Below are 21,602 nucleotides of genomic sequence, written 5' to 3'. Positions count from 1 at the left end.
TTGAGACGCATCTGACATATCGCATTCGTTGTATTGGAGTAAACAGTAAATATGCACAAGATATCAATAGACCTTTCCACAGCTTGCCCGAAACGCCACATAGTGGTGTACCATGTCCCGATACTTTTCCATGCACAACATCTCAGCACTAGCTGATGAAGCAGAGGCAGCCCAGAGCCACGTAAAACACAAACAAGGGGTATACTGCGATGCCGACGCGATTCCTCACCACGCCCGACCCGCCCATGATGCTCACGCCTGCTGCCAACGACCAGGCAATGAGGACAAGGTAGACGGGGATGCGCACGATCATGGGTATGCCAACAGCACTGAGGATGGAGGCGATGACGAGCGGGAAGAGAGTGTAGCCGATGATGGAGATGGACTGGAAGAAGGCACTGGAGTGTGTTAGTATGCGAAGGGGGTAGAATTGCAGAGAGAAGATACATGTTGCCTCCGAGTAGCTTGATCTGCAGCGTGACAACTGCCTCGCCTATCCAGACCATGGCGAATACGCCGGAGAAGACAAGGTCTTTCTGATCGCCTTTTGCGCCCCACGAGAGGAACAGACTGAGCAGCAGGCAGAAGATGAGCGGGCCCCAGAGATCCCAGTCGCGCAGGCCCTCGCTCATGCCGCCCTGGAGGATGACATCTGCATCTGGCCATCGCCCTGCAATGTTCCTGAGGCCGCCGCCAAAGCCGTCGGCTTCACCGCGCTCTGCTGCGCCAATGCCTCCGCCGCGCTGCATCATACCGCCAAGCAGGTACTTGGGATACAGCACCTGCTTCATCTTCTCCCAGATGGCGAAGATGTCGCGCGACAGCGTCTCCCATACCGTCTCGTCAATGGTGTTTGTGGGTGCGCGGCGGTCTTCGCCTGGGATGCTCGACGTCAGGTAGGATTGCGTCTGCGCAGTGCCGCGCTGCATGTTGCCCGTCAGCGGCGCGCGGTCCGACGTGCCCTGCAGAGGGTCGTCGAGGTCATCGAGGGTAGCTGGTGGTGGTTAGCTCGTCGTCGACGGCCTCTTGCTGCTACTGCTGCATGCATGCGACACACCATCGTCGGGATCAATCAGGTCACGCTCTACGGCATCGCTGTCGTATGGGTTGCCAGTCGTTGCGGCACTCGGCATCATTGCCGCCATGTTGGGCTTGAGAAAACCCTTGCGTTCACGGGTCGCGGGCTAATTCTCCAATCGGCAGGTATCGTGGGTTGTTGGAGAGGCTCTGCTGTCCTCAAAGGCAACGCGCAAGCTCTCGGGAACCTCCATCCTGAGGGTGCGCTACTCGACTCGGCTAGCATCCCGCCAACAGCCAAAGCTTAACCCGGTTAGCGTGCAGGCCTTCACTGACTGGCGTCACTTGCATCTATTTAGCTCGTGAGCCATGCATACTGCCCCTGCGTCTGTTTTGCCGTATTCTCCAGTCTGTATATATACACTACTAACCACCACTGTCCGTCCTGATCCCGCACCAGGAACATTTTGCCCGTCATGACCGACCCTGTGCTCAACGACATCTCCCACAGACGCTTCAACATCCTACGAGGAAGCTGGATACTAGTTTCTCCGCACCGCACAAAGCGGCCATGGCAGTAAGCATCTTGATGGCACTGGCGACTCGACAGCCCACTGAACACCTACAGAGGCATGCAGGAGTCTCCGTCCAAGACGACCCTCCCAGAGTATGACCCAAAGGTATCCCTTCGCCCGGCACTCCTTCTCGTCCAGTGCCCATATTAACCAAACCACAGTGCTATCTGTGCCCCTCAAACACGCGGGCAAATGGCGAGCACAATCCCAAATTCGACAAAACTTTCGTCTTTGTCAACGACTACAGTGCCGTCATGGAAGAGCAGCAGGAGTACGACCCCAGCAACAAGGACGGATCGCTCGCTTCTAGATTACTCCGAGCTGAAGCCGTAACTGGAAAGTGCTATGTTATCTGCTTCTCTCCTTCTCACAATCTTACTCTTGCCGACATGTCGCCGGTGCAGATCGTTCCCATAATAGAGACCTGGACAAACATTTACGTTGCACATCTGGATCCCAAGTCGCCACTAGCCAAGCTTGCATCCGCTACCACTCTTCCACCCCTATCACAGGGCAATCTGGCAGTCCCGAATGCTCAGTATCGGTACATGCAGATTTTCGAGAACAAGGGCTCAGCCATGGGCTGCTCAAATCCCCACCCACACGGCCAGGTCTGGACTACCACATCCCTACCGGAAGAGCCTGCATTGGAACTTGTACAACTGAGTAAATACCGCAGAGAGCAAGGAGGCGCCCACATGCTCGTCGACTATGCCGAATTGGAATCAAAAGAGAAGACGCGTACTGTTTTTGAGAATGAGAGCTTTTGGGCGGGTGTGCCTTACTGGGCAGTGTGGCCGTTTGAGATCATGGTCGTTCCTAAGCAGCACAAGCGATCGCTGGTCGACTTCACCAAGGACGAGCGAGCACAGTTGGCAGAGTGCATAGCAGAAATTACGAGGCGCTACGATAACCTCTTTGAGACTCAGTTCCCTTACAGTAAGTCAGCTGTAGCCGGACTTGCAACACAGTGGCTAACAAAATCAAGGCATGGGTCTTCACCAAGCTCCCCTCAGCGGCACAGCTGATGAGATTGAGTCGAGTCATTTCCACATTCACTTCTACCCTCCGCTCCTGCGAAGTGCCACAGTCCGCAAGTTCCAAGTTGGCTACGAGATGATGGCCGAGCCTCAGCGTGACATCACCCCAGAGCAGGCTGCAGAGCGTCTTAGGGCATGTGATGGGGAGCTATACCGGAAGAAGCTCGAATCAGCCCCAGCCACCAACGGCGTAAACGGGGTGCATGGTGTTAATGGCGTCAACGGTACTAACGGTGTTAATGGTGTCAACGGCGTGCACTAGAATATCATTTGGTGACTCTTCCACTTTTACATAAGTGGGTTCACATGCACATGAACAGTTGGGAGACTGTTGGCCTGGTAGCTTAATACGCTCACTGCACGGATACTAGAGAAGGGGGAGTGTTGATACCCAAGAAGACGGCGACAAACGATACATGAGAAACGTCAAGGGCTCCATATAGCGGGGCACCGCAACGGCGTTTTCAGGCATGACAATACATTCCATAGGTTTTGATACAAATTCAAGGAAACCTCGTGCATGATCTCGTGAACGACAACCGTGCAGTGCCCATGTGTACAAGTCCCATGTGGTGTATCCTAGGAAACGTCATGCCGCAGATCACATAGTGGGGCAATCCTGATCTGACCCCGCGCTACCAGCCAGCAAGATCCCAAGCTTCTCTCTAACTAGTCCGCCCCAACCACCTACATCTCTATACACCCTACACCAACTACATATACCGCCGTAAGAAGGACCCGATATATGAACCTGAAACAGCGAAATGGACGAGGGCTAATACTTGTACTACAGACCGAAATGCCAGGAGCCAAGTACACCGAGACCTACCAAAAGGTCAGCGCCATGGGCGAGAAGCTCAAGGCGGCTGGAAAGCAGGGTCCTAGCAACGACGAGCAGCTACAAGTGCGTGCCTGAATTCTCTTGTTCCATCTCTCCCGCTCCAGACTGGTGTACTATCCGACTCGAGATCAAGGAGTGCAGATGCTAACTCTTGTTTGTGATTATAGTTGTACGCGTACGCCAAGGTAGCAGAGGGCAAGGACTTCAGCGCGGCCAAGAAGCCTGGCATGTTCGATCTTGCTGTATGTTCTCGCAAGCCTTTTCTATCCCTCCGTATCCTCCGTCGTAACATACCGCCTACCTACCATTTCTCACACTCCCCGGGCAACTTCGAGCAGCCACGCAGCGACACGAACTGACGCTTCGATTAGGGCAAGGCCAAATACAACAAGTGGAAGGAGCTTGTCGACGCTGGTACCACGCAGAAGCAAGCCGAGGACGAGTACGTCAAGATAGGCGAGCAGATACTGGCCAAGCACGACAAATAAGCGTCGGATAATTGCAAAGGCACTCGCAAGGCTGGAGCATTGCCATGGCTGTATTATGGTATATATAACCTTGCAGAGGACAAGGACAACAAATGCTTCCATCGACATGCTCGTATGGTGAATGTGCCCGGTACGCTGATGGCGAAGTTGCCTAGGAATCTGCACATACTCTGTACAGCGACTGCAATAGCGCTGCCATCAATTTCCATAGCCGCTTCAGGCGTGCCCATTCCTATCCGGTTCCAGATATTGCATACTGGCACACCAAGGCTTCTCGTCAGCATTGTAAGGACGAAGAGGCCAGACGACAACACCCGCTTCCCATCACTGTATCCACATGTCTCCTTTCTTGTTCACCACATCGACCCATGCTTGCTTGCTCAGATTAGCGCTCGTTACCATCGCCCAGTCGATGGTTCTATGCTCTTCGTCGCCGAACCGTATGTAGGTCTTTGTAGGTATGCTGCTGGGCCACGGTGCGCCTCCCGTTTCGACGCATCGTTCGAAGATGTATGCTTCCAGCGTGCATATATTCTAGCTGCTTTTGTTGCTGCACTGACTAGAGTCTCCAGTGAATTGATCCGCCAGACCCATAGCAGTCCCGCAATTACTTGAAACCCGGCGGCCGACCGATTGTACAGGGCGCCGACAAACAAGAAGACGATGTTCAATTCATGTCTTACGTTTTCAAATCTCACGTATCTAAGTACACTGGCTTGAGCGTCTAGATAGCGGATCTAATGTAGTGCATAGGACAGGGTGATTCATACTTTACAGTGTCACAAGCACGCTATAGAAGGGAAAAGTCGAACCCCTGTAGTCGCCTAGGCAGAGTATTGCTCTATCAAGGAAGATAGATTACTCTCCTGTAGTTGCCTGGTAGGGTGTTTGATTTTTCGCTTCCATAGCGTGCAAGGGCTGTGCTAAGCACGACTTGACTCTATGATCTCTTATTTCTAGCCTGCTTATGGATATCTTGACATACTGATATGAGCCAGGCGCCTACCTAGGCATTGTTTGTGACGGCGTATTCACCAGCTACCTAGGTATTATGTCAGAGCTCACGTTTGTCTCCTGGATTCGCGTGCCATTTCTCTCACGTGGGCCTTCAGACCGGTGCCTGCAGTAGTGGCGAGTCACTCTCTCGCTCCTGCCCGCTCCACAACCCGTTTGCTGAGGCTACGTGTAGAACCTTGCCCTTCGCCCACAATTTTCTACCCACTCTTGCGGCACACTTGCTACAGTAAGCTCTAAAGTTCCTCGCACTCTTCACTACTAAATATTTCGAGGCTTCTTCAGTGTGTTTGCAACGCTCAAACACCGTCCAATTCGCTACCCCAACCGACCTACCTCACCTTCCCGTAGCCTCACCGATAAACACCGCCAGCTCTCGGGACGGCCCCCACCAATGTAAGCTGAGCGTAACACGACATTTAGGGTCTAATCTCATTACTGACTGATCTCCTTGTTCAGGCGTTACTGAACAACGCTCATCATGCCATTCCTATCCCGCGGAGAGAGTCCTCACATTACAGCCGGTTCCTCCCTCGACGAGCTTGCTTCATGGATCGACGACGGCGCCACTATTCCCAGCACTAGTCCGCACACCAGATTGACGACTCATTTTGGTTGCACTATCAATCGGAGCTTCAACGTCGTCTCGACGCGCTTCAAGTTCGTCCAGGGCATGCAAGGTCAACTCATAGAAGAGAAAGTATACGGAAACGAGAAGAAAGCCAAGATCTTCATTCAGGGCGTCACTGGAACTTGGGTACTGGACCCCAAGACCCAGAAAACGGTGTGGGTAAACAACGAATGGGTATCAGCCAATGATGTATGGAAAGGCAAATCCTGGAGGTCCGAGTTCAAAGACTGGCCAATCCATATCAGTCTTGATGCTCTTGACTTCAACGCCACTCAGTGGATGCGGGATACTTCGATGACCAGAGTACATTGGGGCGTACCATCCATGCGCTCTTGACCGCGTTTCACCATTCTCCCGCATACTTCATGGGCTCGAAGTTTGAAGACCTCATCCAAAAGAGAAGCATCGATTTTATCTCCAAGGCTATCATCAAGGGCATCAGGGAAGCAGGCCTCTATGACACTCTCAACGACCCAGACTTTGGTTGGCGTGATCTGGTAGGTGCTGCCACACATGACATCGACGACGATTACACTCAAGAGACAGGCGGTGTCTACATGCGAGTCCACCGTTCAGATTCTCTGGTCACCCATTGGAAACCAAACACGCACTATGCATACGTCGGCAAGACTGTCGATTTCCACGACCGTTGGCAAGGCCACAAGTCAACGGCTTCCACGTATGGTGAGCTGACTCAAAACTCCGCATCTTTGTACATGTTCGCAGTGTGCATTCTCCACAAAGAGGATTTGGCAGATCTCGCCCATCTAGTTGAGCAGATATTTGTTTATCTTTGTCAAACCTATCGCAGCTTATTATTCTTGGACCGTGCTAGCAGATCGGATGCTTCGGGATTACTCTCGGCCATTGACCATGCCAAATACTTCACTGATATCGCAAGCCACGTCTTTGAACAGACCGGGTGGCATGGGGCTGTTTCTCGGGAAGGGTTTGGAGTGTATGAAGGTGCCAACTTCAGCTCGCCTTTAGAAGAATGGATGTCATATTCTGACCAGATCCTGTTCATTCGCACCGACACGAGAATCAAGGTCAAGGAAAATGGAAAGTCAATTCCTGTGGCAATCTTTCGCAGCGCCAAACCTAGGGAACTGAGCCATGCGAGTGCTGTTTTACCTGGACAAACGACGCGTCAAGTGACTGTTTGGGAGAAGAGGCACGGCAAGCACGGGGGTGTCCGTCTCAACTTCCGGACCGACAGCAAGGATGGCACTAAGGCACCGCTGGCCAACGTCCCTTATCATCTTATTGTTGAGGTTTACACGGATGGAAGCCGTCACCCACGCGCATGGTCACGTCTTTCTGGAATTGGCCCATTCTCGAACTGGGAACAGGCAAGCTCATTTGCTTTTCGAATTGAGTGGGAGCATCCTCCAAATTCTGGACAATGGCGCACTCGATACATTCAGACTAGCCAGATGTTTAGATTTGTGGACACCAGTGTTCCTGAAGCATTGAAGAGCTATGCTACAGCCATTGCCTTCCTGCAGTGGCTTTTCGACAAGACGCCAAACCACTCCTTACCATGGATACCTCGCTTGGCTGGCCGTGCATACGTCCTCCTCGCTGATTTGACCTCCACAACCAGGCGGTCACGATCAAGCGTTCAAACGAGCCATTTATTTTACGCCCATCAACGCTCAAACCTTCTAGCGTCATCGTGAAGGAACTCAAATCCGGTCACTTAAAGCTGCAAAAGGTTGGTGGTGAGTTTGGAAAGTTCTCAACTCGCGCCATAGGTGAACCTCGAAAAGAGTGCGACGTGTGCACTATGCTCCCAGATGTAGCCTACGCCAACGGCGTCTTCAAGAAGGGCTGCAAGAGGGTTGGGGATTCGAACGTGTGTCAGGTCTGTGAGATGTTAGGTCGCCCTTGCTGTACTTGGACGGTCAATGGGGGTATCCAGGATCCTGCTAAATTTACCACCAAGGAAATCATAGGGGCATCGGAGGATCCCAAGGCCTTGTCAGCTGAAGACCTGGCACACAGGAACATTGTGTATCCCGCCCTGATCCATCAGTTCTATTCTATCTATGATACGGCAAATCCGATTTTCAGTAACAACCTCGTCGAGTTGGAGCTGTCCGGACGGAGCGAAGAGGATCCTGCGGACATACAGGTCACCTCGGATGGGCTTGAGTCGGATGAGTCGGACGAGTCGGACGAGAATCCCGATGATAGCGAAGATGAGTTCTAAGTCTTCTCTGCGCCATGATCACCAGAATTGAGTAGTGCGATTCGTAAGTCAATGCTACCTGCATTCCTGCTAGTACTCGAAGTATATGCTAACATGAATGCAGATTTCGGTGGATCATGCTGATTGTTGATCGGTTCTCGATCGGTTTCTGTTCATAACTGGTTTCGTTGTTTTCCTTTGTGTCCACGCGTTCGGGTGTAATGGGTCTATCGGGCACTGGATGGGATAGCGATCTTTATACGTTATTCCAGTCAAAGTCATGCTTATCCTGTAGCTCATATTCGCGAGTTGAAAAACTGATTTTGATAACTTTTTTCCTGTTAATGGGGTCTGCAACACACGATGCATCTTCAGTTGCTGACAAACAGATAAACTCCATTGTGGAAACGCACTGCCACACCAGCACGGGAAAAGACCTTCTTAAGTTACTATTAGCAGTAAGAGATAGATGATAGTTTGTTTCCTGTCTCTCGGAGACTTTATGCAAGTGCTTGTTTGATGAATGCAACTTGCTTGCTTCGTGGGTACGAGATGTGCCTGCTTCCCTGGTCGTGGGTTTGAGTGAGAGTAAAAGGTTTGATTTTAGATGAAGTGTAATGTGGAGTAATTTTTTATCTTATTCAGAGGACATGGGAAATTCCTCTTTTTTTATTGTTTTGAGAAATTTCTCTTATCTTGGTCTCGTGGTTGTCGTGTCGCTTTGTTCATGATATCAATGTGGTGTTGGGATGGAAAAGGGTCCACTTTGGCGCAAGATGCAGGTACGAGATCGCGATTGCGCTACAGATTCGATATCGTGCCAGAACCCACATCTTGTGATATGTCAAGTATATACCTTGTAGATCGGTGGATAAAGTGGATATATCAGAATTTCGACGATAAGTGCTCATCGCCATCTCACACGCTACCAAAAACCCGTCCATAGCCAAATGACCTTCAAACATTCAAAATCTCATGCAAGCCTCAGAAGACATCAAAGAGGAAACGCTAAACGCCAATCCATGCACATCAAGACAACTCCATACCTCCTTCCTCTTCACGTTCAGTACGTCAACATCTTCTGTCCACCTTTGCCATCATGGCCCTCGCCTGGCTTCGCAAAGCTACACCACCTGTCCTTGATGGACACAACTTCATATGTACCCTCCTCCTGAACCGGAATACTCATAGTCATCTCGTGACTGATTTCGGTCTTGATCTCCAGCACCTTGCTCTTGCGTCCCTTGTTTGCGTTTGTGCTTCGCGTGTAGGTAAACTCAAAAGGCGGTGTACCCCAAAACTGGAACTCTAGATCCGTGCCGCCACCCTCGTGGATGTCAATCTCGTGGACTTGACCTCCAGAGAGTCGTACGGAGGGGATCGGATGAATGGTTTTGGTTAGGTCAAGCGCTGCGAGACACTCGGAAGCAGAGTCGCGTAGACCAGTTATGGTAAACGTTCCTGGGAGTTCGGCGAGACGGCGGAACGTGGTGCCTGGATTGGAAGCCTTGCGCTCCTGCTTCTCAAAGGTGTAATAAACTGTGAAAGGACTCTGGCCGCTAAGAGCGAAGGATAGACGCTCGCCAACACAGAAGTCCTGTCGGTCTTCGAGAGGCGTGGCAGTGGGCGCGTCATGAACGCTGATCTGGACACGGGGACCGCCTGGTGGGGGCCGGAGGGTACATCCACGTGAGTCGCGAACTTTGCGGATGGAAATCGACGAGTGACCAAGGTGCATCTTGCGGTGCTCGATCTTGAGATCATACTTGTTCGTGGGTATGTTCTTGTGCACACTGATCTCCGGCTTAGGAGTACCTTGATGCTTAATCTCCACTTCCAGATAGAATGGCGCAACACCTTCTAGAGTGATAGGAATGACTTCTTCACCTTCGGACTCTCGAGAACAGTAGCTGTACGTCTTTCCAGGCTTGTCAAAGCGAGCACCAGGGCGCGAGTGGACTTGTTGCTGGATCGTAATAGGCGAGAAGTGCTTCTTCGAATGGTCATACCTAGCATCTGCTAGTTTGAGGAAGGTGTATTCGTAGGTACCAGCCTTTGAGGTTTCTGATCGAATCGATGCAAGACCACCAACGGTGTGTAGATCCTTCTCGCTGACAGAAGCTGTCTTTCCCTTCTTGTCCTTGTACTCTTGTCGGTAGGAAATATCAAAAGGAGCGTTTCCTAGTGAGATGATTAGCATTGATAACGTGAGGAAAAGCTTGGATAACTTACCGGTAAGGGAAACATCAAACGAATCTTCATCACCCTCGCATACGGCATCTTTGATGTATTTGCCGCCTTCCAGCTTCGCGCTACTCTCAGGAACGCTGAGCGAGGGACGTGCCACCCAGGATACATCAAACTGGTCAGCCTTCTCGTCGACCAAACCAGGACAAACAGAGTCCTTGACGGAGAGCAGCTGATAAGTACCGTCTGTCTTGACGTCCAGCCATGAGTTGGGATTCTGGAAACTATCCTTCTTGATCTCCTTGGTCTTTAGGTTTTCGTACTCTAGCAGCCAAGGGCCGCTTCCAGTAAAGCGGAGGGGTAGTCCAACTTGTCGACTCTCCAGAGCCAGGACGGATTGCTTGCCTTCGATGTGCCCGAAGTACGCCTTGGGTCGTTCGTGGCGTACGTTGACTCTAGCTTCTTCCTTGAGGACCTCCTTGCACTTGGACTTGTCGGTAACACCCGTCAAAGCTACGACGTACTCGCCACCACTACTGAGCTTGTCTGTGCGTATAACATAGTGTGCATTCTCGGTTTCGATGGCACGCTTCGTACGCTTGCCGTTGTGGACAATCTCGTATTCCAGCTTCCAGGGTGCCTCACCAACGAAGCCAACATCGAACTCTACCACGTCATCTATGCAGGCTTGCTTGGGTCTGCTGCTCTCAATAAAGTGTGCTTGTGCGGAAGGCTTGACGTCCTGTTGAAGTTTGATATTGTTCAGGGACCGCTCTTTGTAAACAGAGTCGCTGATCGTCTTGAACGTGTATTCGTAATGACCGGCATCCTGCGGTGTGAGATCAATCGTGCTGCGAAGACTGGCAATCTGAATCGGTGGCTTCCTGATCTCTCGGCCGTTGTCTTTCCTCTCGGAGTAGGTGACCAGGAACGGCGGGCTACCGACAAAATCGAGGCCGACGCGGAGACCAATAGGGTTACCAGCGCATTTATCGATGATGTCCTCACTGTCTAGAGTCAGATCCGGCTCGGGTGGGTTCTGTAGCAGGCACGAAGTAGGCTCGAAGACTTCACCATCACAGAAGTCGGTCGACACAGACTTGATGGTGTATAGACCCGCGACTTTGATAGTAGGTTGCTCGCCTTTTCGCATAACCTGCTTCTGCAGGACGGCGTCTGGGCTATGGTATCCGTCCGCAATGATGTTCTCTTGTGGCGTGAACAAGTACTCAACGGTGTGCGCACCGTCGATGGCGTTTTTGCCAGTGGAGCCGTACTGGACTGGTAGGCGAGCGGCTTCACCCTTGGGTACCCGAAGCGGGTTTTGTGGACTGCAACCCCTGAGAAAAGCTGTAGGGCGCTCGTGAACCTCGAACAATTGACGGATGCCTGCAACCTTGGGCCTTGGACGCTCGTCGTCGTCGACGTTGACATAACTTACGAGGTTGCCAAGTCCATCCTGCACCTCTTCAATCTCGTACTCCCATGAGCCACTAGTCGTGAGCGATTCGTTCAGGGGTACTAGGACTTTGTGCGGGCGCGCCCAGGATATGTCTTCACGCCCACTCTTGACAAGTGCTTGTGATGTGTGTTTCGACAATGGTGAAACGGAATCGTCCGGCTGCAGGTTTTGGAATTGAGATCCGCCGCGGGGCTTTCCATTTACTATAAGGCGGTATTTGACATTCAGAGGCGGTGTGCCCTCGACTTCCAGCGCAACATTGGATAGATCGCTACGGCAACGATCGTTGCCGGTCGGCTTCACGCGAGCCTGTGGGCAGGTAGCCACTACAACGTTGGTTGAGCGTGGTCGCACCAAAAGCTTCGACTGATCGGTAACCTTCTTCAGCAGATAGACACCTGGCTTCTTGATGGTATAGGCCAGAGTCAACGGATCGTCAGGATCCGCTGACTTCTGCGCCTTCCTAGCCCTCTTCAACATAGTCTTCAATTCGCTTCTCTTGACGATGATGGTTTCGTTGAGGTTCGTACCGATATCGATGCGCAGGATTTCCATTTCGTATGGCTCGGTCTGGTTGATCATGATGGGTATCTCCAGTTGGGTGACAGACGAGTTCAGACAGAACGACTGCCTGTCTGGGTTCAAGACTGCAGATCCCTCGGGCAAGATGTTGACAATCTGCTTTCCCAGGATGAGAGAGGCGTTGTGTAGGATGGCGCCAGGCTTGACGCTGCGTTCGCTGATGGCCAGTTCACTATCCCACAAGAAGCCGACCAAGCCCATGAGCCACGCCTGGATCGGGATGCCGATCCTGAACATGAGCATGACATCCAGGCCCGCGTGTAGCACAAACAGGAGAAAGGCAGCGCCATTGCCCCATTCCAGCCAGGGAATCTCCAGAAGCGGCACACCGAACATGAACAGCACATCAAAGAAGCACCATTTCAAGCACAGCCATAGCGACTCGTCCTCCTCAACGGCCAAGGTGTAGAAGTCGTAGGTGCGGTATGCCCATAGGGCGACGTAGAGGGCGAAGACATAGAAGCGCTGCTGCGCCGGGTCGAGGATGTCTGCGGGGATGAGGGGCCCTGAGCTTGATTGTACGGGGGCCTTGGGCAGATCTGGTAGCGGCGATTTGATGTTGGGTCGCGGTGTGGTGCCATTTGGGCTCTGAAGGCCGGGAGAGCGGTTCGTGTTCTGTGGTGTTGATGGGAAGCCTCCCACGCCTCTCCGAACCTGCGGTGTGCCGTTCATCGCACCCAGAAGTCAAGACTTGGCTATATCGTGATCATGGGTTGAGAGATGTGACGGGAAGGAGGACGTTTTCGGCCGGCGTCGATCGCGTGTGTTGCGCTGGGGGGTTTGTCGGTGGACGTGAAAGCATCAAACAAACATTTACCAAGAGCCTACGCGACGAGCGCGACAAGGATGCGGGCTGCGGTCTGGTTGGCCAATCAGAGCTCGATGACGCCGAGTTCGTCACGTGCTAGCACTTCGACCTCGAATGCCTCGCTGCCACTTGCTTTCACCTCGGTTTTACACCATTCTCAGCTCGCTTCCTATTGTCCTGCCGAACCACGCAATAGAGCAGAGTAGCGGCGCTTCGTCTGCAGATCTCCCATCACAATGCCCGTCTGCTTTCCTTTCCTACAACCTCCAAACGTTCACATACACACCTGAACCACTACAACTCTAATCTACAGCCCACAACAAGACTCGTTCGACCCAAATCGCCCAGCATGGACGATGGATCCCCCTCCTATCTCAGAGCCGGCTCTGAAATCAAACACGAGACACAAGAGCAAGCCAAACAACAAGCAATGCCAAGCAAAGACGCTGCAAACCAAGCCGCTGAAGTAGCCTCTCCAATCGCAGAAAAGATCAAAGATGAACCTACTGCTGAGCCCTTTGATGGCTCCAGATCTCCAAGCAGAGCTCCCAAAACATCCTCCCCCAACACCAAGAAGCGAGGTCTGCCCGAACCTGATACAGCTTCCGAGCCGACCTGTAAAAAGTCAAAAGACTCACCAACGCCATTGCCAGGCCAAAACGGCGCCATGACAGCGCCTGTCTTCCCGAGTCCACCGAACATGCCTGCGACTACTTTTGACAAAGCGACGTGGCAAGGATTCTGCGACATTGAAAGCGAACCCGCCTGTTTCTCTGTCATCCTGCGTGAGATGGGTGTCCGCGACGTGACTGTACGCGAAGTATTTAGCATGGATCCAGACTTCCTTCTCGACAACATCCCACAACCTATCTACGGTTTCATTCTCCTTTTCCACTACCGCGAATTTGGCAACGACGACCAGGCCACCGAATGCCCCAAGGACGTGTGGTTCGCCAACCAGTTGCCGGCCCAGAACAGCTGTGCGACACTTGCCATGATCAACATCCTGATGAACCAGGGCAACGAGGCCAACGTGCATATTGGAGAGCATCTGACGCAGTTCAAGGACTTCACGCAAGACCTGTCACCGTATCAGCGTGGCGAGGCCTTTGCGAGCTTCGACTTTGTAAAAAAGATTCATAATTCTTTTGCCAAGAAGATGGACATCCTCGAGGGTGACAAACATCTCAGCTACAAAGTCAAGCGCGCCCAACGCGTCAAAGCGCAACTGCTGTCTGAGAAGGCCAAGCCTACCAAGAAAGGAACCAAGTCACGTCGCGCTGCTTCTGCCGACACGGTCACCAGCAACGATAGCGCCGGCAGCGTTGAAAACAACGCGCATCATTATATTGCGTTCGTACCTGTTGGAAATGAAGTCTGGAAACTGGATGGCCTGGACAAGCAGCCAACGTGTATGGGCTCTTTTGATCCGGAGCGGGGCGAGACGTGGTTGGAATCAGTTTCCAACACTATTTCTGCCCTCATGGCAGCTGGAGATGACGACTATGGTGTTATTGCGCTAACACAATCTCCTCTGCTTTCACTACGCAAGAGCGCTAGTCTGACGATCAACACTCTCTCGCACGTCGACGCGCGCCTCGATAACGTCTCTGCTTCTGCGTCGCAACACTGGAGAAACCTTGTCGACGCAAATGAACAGCCGCTTAGTCCTCGGATACTAGGTATCGAGGAATATCTAGCCGATAACCCCATTTCTTCTGCTGTCAGAGCGACCATTGACAGCGAAGACATGGCTCAGCTTCTCGCTCGCCGCAGCTCATTGCTCGTGGAAGCTAACCAACTAGCCGCGGACATTATGATGGAGATGCAAAATGAAGCAGAGGAGAATATGCAAGCTACGCAACGGCGATATGATTCTGGTCCAGTCATCAAGAAGTGGCTCGAAATGCTGGCGGAGAATGGTTTCCTGGAGGAGAACCTGGACCGCTTCATGCAGGGCAAAGGAAAGAATTGAGAGAGTGTGTGGAGATGCGGCGAGTACCACGCGACAATTACATTGGGGCTTTAGAAGTGCTATATGCTCGTCTCTCATGTGTCAATTCAAGTTCGGCAGGATCGGACTGAGGACATGCATCTGGTGCAGGATGCATAGACACTCAACTATCAATACAGCAAATTATGGTAGTACAATATATGTATCAAGTTTCCAACTTTTGAACTCATTTCCAGCGGTGACATCCCTAGTCCTCTGGGTACTCATCTCGCACGTTACTCACAAAACAATGATTTGCATCATCCCAGCGTTTGAAGTGACGACCAGCGAGTTTCAGCAACGCCTCTGAGGGGTACGTGTCGTTACCAACAGGCTGAATATTCTCAGCAGCAACATAGCGAAGAGATTTGTCGCAGACACTATGTGAATCAGCACAACACAAGAGAGGTACAAGACAAGATGAACCTACAGTACGTGATAGAAAGCCTGGTTCCTGCCATTTGACAGAGAATCCACACGCATGTTCTGGATCCAATCTTCGTTGGCATCACAGACCACATCCCAGCCTGTAACGACACCCTCGTAACCATAACGCTTATGTTGAAATAATTGGCCTACTTTGAACGTAACTTCCCGCGTACGTTCGGAACGACGGACGACAGGCCTACGCATGGCGTCGACTTGGTGCATGCTCTGCACAAACTGAAGCAGCCGGTGGCCTTCTGGCTGATTGTAAAACATGGGGATAACGTAGCGTGATAGCAACGTCACATCCCAGGGGTAATGCATCTGGAAATGCTCCAGCAGGTACGGCAGATATTGACGGCGCCGGATTGCGGCATGGCTTGCATCAAGATTATCCTCATTGGGCCCTACCAACAGCATAGCCCAGATTGTTGCGTAGAAAGCGTTGTCCATGTCTGGTTGTGAGTTCATCCACGAAGCCTCAATCCTGCGCGATCCAGCTTCCGTCTCGCGGATTGTCTGGACAGAGTTCATAATGTTGCGTGCGGTACGCATGACCATTTCTCGAGTGTTGGTATCGCTGAGGAAGCCTCGGTGTTCGCTGCTTGGAACACCCATGTCGCGTAGGACGCGCAGAAGATCGCCTTGTCTTACTTCGGAAGAAGAGCGAAATGGATCCAAGTACATGTACTCAAGCTCTGTCGAACTAGTCGGCTTGTACTCGCCATCGAGGTTGTGGTTTTTAGGCGCATAGACGAGGGTGTAGACGTGGAAGAGGAAGCCGCAGGGTCGTGCATCAAGGCCAACGCGTTGCGCCACTGCGCAGTAGATGGCAACCGAGATGAGGGGAAGGGATTGGTGGTTCGCCGAGCGAATGACAAGGCCGATGAAGGAATTCCGAAGGGCGCGATAGGACGTGTCCGTGACACCTTGGAAGCCTTCATCACGGAGGTAGGACGCCAATGTTGAAGCCTGTACTCGAGGACTCCAGCTGCGGAAGTTGGGGTATGTCTGTAGCAGTCTATTGGCTAGCGCAGTGATATCATCCGCCACCACGTCAACGTCGACATCCTCTCCGACTCTTGCGAACACGTCGTATGCGCCCAGGGCTCTCTCAATGGATATGTCTTTGCCGTTGTGCAAATCTGTCCACACTTTGATGGCGACCTCGCGGTGTATGCGCTCGAGCACGGCATTGGCATAGTATCGTCTCGCTAGAACATCCTCTGCGTCGTCAGGGCATGCGCATTCCTTCAGCAGCGTCTCTTTTGCGTCGTATCCGAATTCTGCAATGTCGTTGATGCACCGTATGCGCCCTTGTTGGCTGGCCACAATGTGGTTCAAGAGCTGTCTTGTGCGACGCTCGATTGTGTGCTTGGTCATGTACAGGGCGCGCCAGTCGACGTCGGACAATGGGGCTGCAAACTTGGCGATGATGTTGTGGCGGGAGTCCCATGTTTTGAACTGCGACTTGCACAGATGTCGCCAGATGATGGGCGCATCGGTAGTGAGCTCCTTGATGAGCTTGTTCGTCTGCGACACGGATGCGAGGGATTGCGGGTCGAGGTTTAGGAAGATGGCCTCGAGGATCTCGGTCGGCAGGCCAGTGAAGGAGGGGCGTTCCATGGTGGCGATGGGCTGCAAGTTTGCGGGCTGAGACAAGTCAACGGGCTCCAAGCAAGTGTGGAGTCGCAGAGGGAGGCGCGAAGATGTGTGTGAGGGCGCAATGACGAATAGCCTCGAGGCGTGTGGCGAGTGCGCGTAGTACAAATGTTCCGCGGCGTCAACATTGGGACATGGGCGGTGATGCGCGCATTGCTTGCTAACATGGACTAGCCTCGGCAGCTAAATCGCATCGCGATAACGCACCTCCAACGCCTGTTCTCCATGTCGTATCGCTGCTCAGGTTATACGGTCGCGCCTTGACTGGCTGGCAACTGAACCAGATCAGGGTCTCATGTCTCAAGCGAGTCAACCACGTCTCACTCATGTGCGCAAAATCAGTATAGTGAAAGTGTAAAACTTCACCACCTCAGTAGACTCAACAACTTGCGGTACTCTTTATAGTAGCAAAGTTTGATCGGGAAGAATGAGACGTGATACCCCGCCAAAACATACGCCCGTATCGCACGTAGCTTACATAGTAGACTTCTCCATGCTGACATCCGCGCATAGAGTCATCAGCGTGTTAAGTCATCGCTGTCAGCAGAGATTTCTTGGCGAACCTCCGACGGCTTCCAGCGGAACTGAATCGCAACACGCCCAAAACAACTATGAACTCAGTGTGATCAGTGCCAATGACACGATTCAGGCCCGGCAGTAAGACAAGCAAAAGTTCCACATGTCTTCTTCCACATTTGGTCCGGATAGCCCGTAACCGTTGCCGAAGCTCGCTGTCCGCGAGCCCCGATCTGCAGCCACAATTGATGTCACCGCGCACCGCCGCATTCATTACCATAAACATGACGCCCTAGAATCGAGCGGTCTGGCTCGCTGCTTTTTCCTCTTCCCTTTGGCCCCGGTAAACCTGCATCCTTACTTTTCCTATCATATACCACCATGGCCGACCTCAGTAGAGTAGAGTCGATGCAGTATCCTGCGGGGCATCTTTCTCATCTTACCGAGAACCAGCAGGCCCAGCTTCTCGAGTTCAAAAACATCTGCCAGCAGGCCGGCTATTACACACCGGCAGCCGGGGGGAAACAAGCCAGCCATGACGACGAGACCATGCTGTATGCGCAAAACGCGAAGTTGGTACATTTAGCGGGGCACTGACTACTTCCAGGCGCTACTTGCGCGCGCGTCGTTTTGTTCCCCAAGAAGCCTTTAAGCAATTCAAAGACACGGAGGACTGGCGGAAAGAGAACAAACTAAGCGAAATCTTCAACACCATCGAGATCGAGGAGTATGAGCAAACGCGCCGCCTGGTACAGAGTCCCGCAAACTTGCGCTGTTGTCCTGTCTGACAGCCTCACGTAGTATCCGCAATGGCTCGGCCGACGCGACAAGCGCGGCATCCCTCTCTTCCTTTTCGAGGTCGCACCGCTGAACTCGAAGAACATCTCCGCATACGAGAAGCAACTCGCCAAATCAAAAACGACCATACCCAATGTCGCGACCAAGAATCTGCGCCTCTTCGCCCTGTATGAGTCGCTTACAAGATTCTACACGCCGTTATGCTCCATGGTCCCTCGCAACTACCCAGAGACGCCAATCTCGCAGAGCAACAACATTGTGGATATCAGCGGCGTCGGGTTGAAGCAGTTCTGGAATCTCAAAGGCCACATGCAGGATGCTTCCGTACTAGCCACGGCGCACTATCCCGAGACGTTGGATAGGATATTCGTACGTCTATGAGTCGTTCTGGGAACCACCCAAGTAGGACTAACAGCTTCACAGATCGTCGGAGCGCCTAGCTTCTTTCCCACAGTCTGGGGCTGGGTCAAGCGTTGGTTTGATCCTATCACCGTCTCCAAGATCTTCATCCTCTCCCCACAGAACGTCTACTCTACGCTCTCCCAATATATCGACCACGACAACATTCCGAAGAAATACGGTGGCGGTCTCGATTTCGAATGGGGACAACTGCCAAACCTTGAGCCAGCCATCGAAGCGCAAATGAAGTGGGCGAACCCAAACACCCAGAACGGGCGCAAGACGCTCCCTATTGGGCCAATGAAGTGGGAGGAAGGGCAGGATGGCGAGATGCAAGCCTGGGGTGTTGGCAGTGAAAATGGAGCACCACGAAAAAAGCTCATCTTCTCCATTCCCAATCCCGTGGGATACAAACAAGGGGATATAATGCCGCCAACGCCTGCAACACAGATCGGTGACCCTCTCACAACCGTGGGAACGGCTACACATCCTCCCGATACCAGCGTGCCGGATATCGATACACCGCCCTCCGACACCGAATCGCGCTCTTCCATGAGCTCACCACCAGACACCACAACCCTACCGATCCGCGAAGGCACATCAGAGTCACGATTCGAGCAGCAGAATCATACACACGCGTCGGGCCAGCTTGCAGAAGGAACACCCGACGCAGCAACCGTCGACCACGGACATGGAGACAAGACAGTTACAATGGAGCCCAACACGGTGGGCCAAGCACCGAAAGAGGTACCGCTCCCTGCTCATGAAGAACCCGCTGCCCCGGGCTACTTGGACCAAGCTAAGCAAGCTGCTCTATCAGCCTCCGCTGTAGTTACTTCCACTGCTACTTCTGCTGCAGAAACCGTAGCCGGTGTCGTTGGTGGACACAAGGCGGACAAGGTTGAGGAACCGGAGAGGACAAGGAGCCCACAGGAGCAAGAGATGGACCGTCAGATTGATGCGTCAAGTGCCAAGGACGTCGAGGCGTTCCTGAGGGCAAAGACTGCTAGTGGGGGCCAGACAGTCGTTTGAGCTTTTTCTGTCGCTTGATACATCTTGTACGTAGAGTATGGGTTGGATAGATGACGAACTATTGATACCACACTTCCAACAGTGCGTTGCTCTCCATGAAGACTCGGTTCACGCCAGAGGTTGGTTGACGGCTGTCAGGCAGATCCAACAATGAGATCTCGAATATGTGCGCAAACATAGGAAATGCTCCTGCGATATTCTGCGTAATGATTGTTCTGCCACTCATTTATTGAGGCATGCGTCCAGCTCGGTATTTAAAAAAAAGCACTTCCAATACTTCTGCCCATGACCCATGAAAGCGGCTCCATGTAGACCTGGTTCATGACAAGCAGTGCTAATACGCAAGTACTATAGCTCGCTTCCCTATCGTTCTGGAGCTCGGTCGTGCGAAGGGTCGTTTCTAGTCCAAATATGTTTGCCACTATTGTGACGCGATCGGACACATACTTGCACTCTCGGGTGTTCATGTCCGAGATGGTTTGCCTAGGTATCAAAGTCTTGCCACCCGCAGCACCCGCAGCGTTTCTTTCCAGTGAATAATACTCGGAAACTCGAAAGTACTCGAGGAGGAGCGATGACAAAGTTATCGTACTCAGTGTAAATTGTTCTCTGGGACTGGCACAGCATTGAAGAAAACGTCGGGAACACCATTGATAGACATTCCGAAGAAAGATGCAAGGCATGAAGATACCAATTCGCTCTTTTCCGCCAATGCTTTCGTAGGATGTCGAATCTAGCAGTACGGGGATCAGATAGCATGAGGTTTTTGAACAAAACTGCTCCTGGTATGTCCAAGCACGCGTGAAATAAGTGTCTTTGACTATGCTTTCGAATATGGCATAGAGCACCAAATCAATAGGATCTTCTTCGTGATCTTCTCTTGCGAGAAGTCTTTCCAAGTTGCTGCTCTTCACTGGATCGTACGAGAATCTCGATACAGTTTCCAATGCAATGCGCGCCGCAGCAGCCTTTTCATCTTCTTGGTCATTGTCTTTTGAGTCTTCTTGGTTGAGGCTGCTTTCCAATCTGTCGCGTTCATCGGCCTCGATGCAGCGCTGTAACAAGGTCGCATGGCTCACGCTCATAGCTTGCGATAGCACAATAGCGGTGCATTTGGATCGCTCGTAGATCTTGTGCATATGTGCGATGTGCTCATCGCGATCCGCCGCATCGTCTTGGTCGATGCACTCTTGATCTATCCAGAGGCGACCGGTCTTGGCCTCAAGAATGTCGTATTGCAGGGCCCGGTAAAGGACAGAGGGAGGGCAATTTGGTGGGCGGGCTTCCGTGTCGTTGATCCAGATTTTGATGTCGGGGATATTGAATTGAGCCGCAAGACCCTCAGGTTGTGCCCAGGTGTAGGACACGGCAACATATGTCCAACTGGGGTTGTAATCTTCTCTCCGTGTAAGGCGTAGATGAATCGTGTTTCCCAAGGGTTCAGAGCGAGGATCGTCCAGCAAAGTAAGGAATCGAAGAGGAATTCGCGTATCAGAGACTGCCTTCTTGTATCTTGTCTCGAGGTCTGTCAATGCTGCCTGAAGAGCATCGGGACTGGAGTAGAGTTCGTCAAACGTTTTGTCGGAATCGAGCTTCATTTGTAGATTGCTGGATCGTTGAGAAAGTAGCAAAGGGTAGAAATCGCGCTGGTCGGTATGAAGTGGATGATTTAGTTTGGTGAACTGGAGACTTGGAATTACCTCCGCACAAGGCTGAGCTGCAATACAGGAAGTGTTCAGGTGAATCTGGCTAGGCAGCGACGCCACCGTCTGCAGCACTCGCTGATTCCGCAAGGCTATGCCGCACATGAACTTCGGTAGTTAGGTATACAGGCACTGCTCATCGGAAAGGCCGGAGCCAGATTCCCTTCCAATGTCTCGGAATGGCATAATCAGTTCAAAAGGATCTCAGATATAATATTGAAAGGAGTGTATGTG

At 52.2% G+C, this 21,602-nt stretch overlaps 6 protein-coding genes across 6 annotated transcripts; 3 read left to right on the top strand and 3 right to left on the bottom strand.

The window, feature by feature from the left end:
- Positions 1–148: 148 nt before the first annotated feature.
- ACET3X_000891 (uncharacterized protein) lies at positions 149–1,145 on the bottom strand (the record flags this gene model as incomplete). Its single annotated transcript, XM_069448236.1, has 3 exons — positions 149–398; positions 448–994; positions 1,058–1,145. 3 exons carry the CDS (start codon positions 1,143–1,145, stop codon positions 149–151), a joined length of 885 nt encoding a protein of 294 aa, XP_069311133.1.
- Positions 1,146–1,493: 348 nt separating this feature from the next.
- On the top strand, positions 1,494–3,961 carry ACET3X_000890 (uncharacterized protein; the record flags this gene model as incomplete). Its single annotated transcript, XM_069448235.1, has 8 exons — positions 1,494–1,594; positions 1,646–1,697; positions 1,754–2,531; positions 2,581–2,867; positions 3,306–3,359; positions 3,426–3,536; positions 3,641–3,715; positions 3,845–3,961. The coding sequence occupies 8 exons, from the start codon at positions 1,494–1,496 to the stop codon at positions 3,959–3,961; spliced, it is 1,575 nt and encodes a 524-aa protein (XP_069311132.1).
- Positions 3,962–8,863: 4,902 nt separating this feature from the next.
- ACET3X_000889 (uncharacterized protein) lies at positions 8,864–12,703 on the bottom strand (the record flags this gene model as incomplete). Its single annotated transcript, XM_069448234.1, has 2 exons — positions 8,864–9,981; positions 10,033–12,703. The coding sequence occupies 2 exons, from the start codon at positions 12,701–12,703 to the stop codon at positions 8,864–8,866; spliced, it is 3,789 nt and encodes a 1,262-aa protein (XP_069311131.1).
- A 485-nt stretch (positions 12,704–13,188) lies between these two features.
- On the top strand, positions 13,189–14,814 carry ACET3X_000888 (uncharacterized protein; the record flags this gene model as incomplete). The annotated part of the gene is made up of 1 exon (XM_069448233.1): positions 13,189–14,814. One exon carries the CDS (start codon positions 13,189–13,191, stop codon positions 14,812–14,814), a length of 1,626 nt encoding a protein of 541 aa, XP_069311130.1.
- Positions 14,815–15,040: 226 nt separating this feature from the next.
- On the bottom strand, positions 15,041–16,884 carry ACET3X_000887 (uncharacterized protein; the record flags this gene model as incomplete). Its single annotated transcript, XM_069448232.1, has 2 exons — positions 15,041–15,212; positions 15,263–16,884. The coding sequence occupies 2 exons, from the start codon at positions 16,882–16,884 to the stop codon at positions 15,041–15,043; spliced, it is 1,794 nt and encodes a 597-aa protein (XP_069311129.1).
- Positions 16,885–17,547: 663 nt separating this feature from the next.
- Positions 17,548–21,583, top strand: ACET3X_000886 (uncharacterized protein). The gene is made up of 6 exons (XM_069448231.1): positions 17,548–17,990; positions 18,044–18,185; positions 18,238–18,603; positions 18,658–19,380; positions 19,454–19,746; positions 19,808–21,583. The coding sequence occupies exons 1-5, from the start codon at positions 17,818–17,820 to the stop codon at positions 19,463–19,465; spliced, it is 1,416 nt and encodes a 471-aa protein (XP_069311128.1). The 5' UTR covers positions 17,548–17,817; the 3' UTR covers positions 19,466–19,746; positions 19,808–21,583.
- Positions 21,584–21,602: the final 19 nt, after the last annotated feature.

This window comes from Alternaria dauci, chromosome 1 (assembly GCF_042100115.1).
Source record: "Alternaria dauci strain A2016 chromosome 1, whole genome shotgun sequence".
NCBI lineage: Eukaryota > Fungi > Ascomycota > Dothideomycetes > Pleosporales > Pleosporaceae > Alternaria > Alternaria dauci.
Note: the sequence above shows the minus strand (reverse complement) of the source record. Positions and strands in the feature narration are given on the sequence as shown.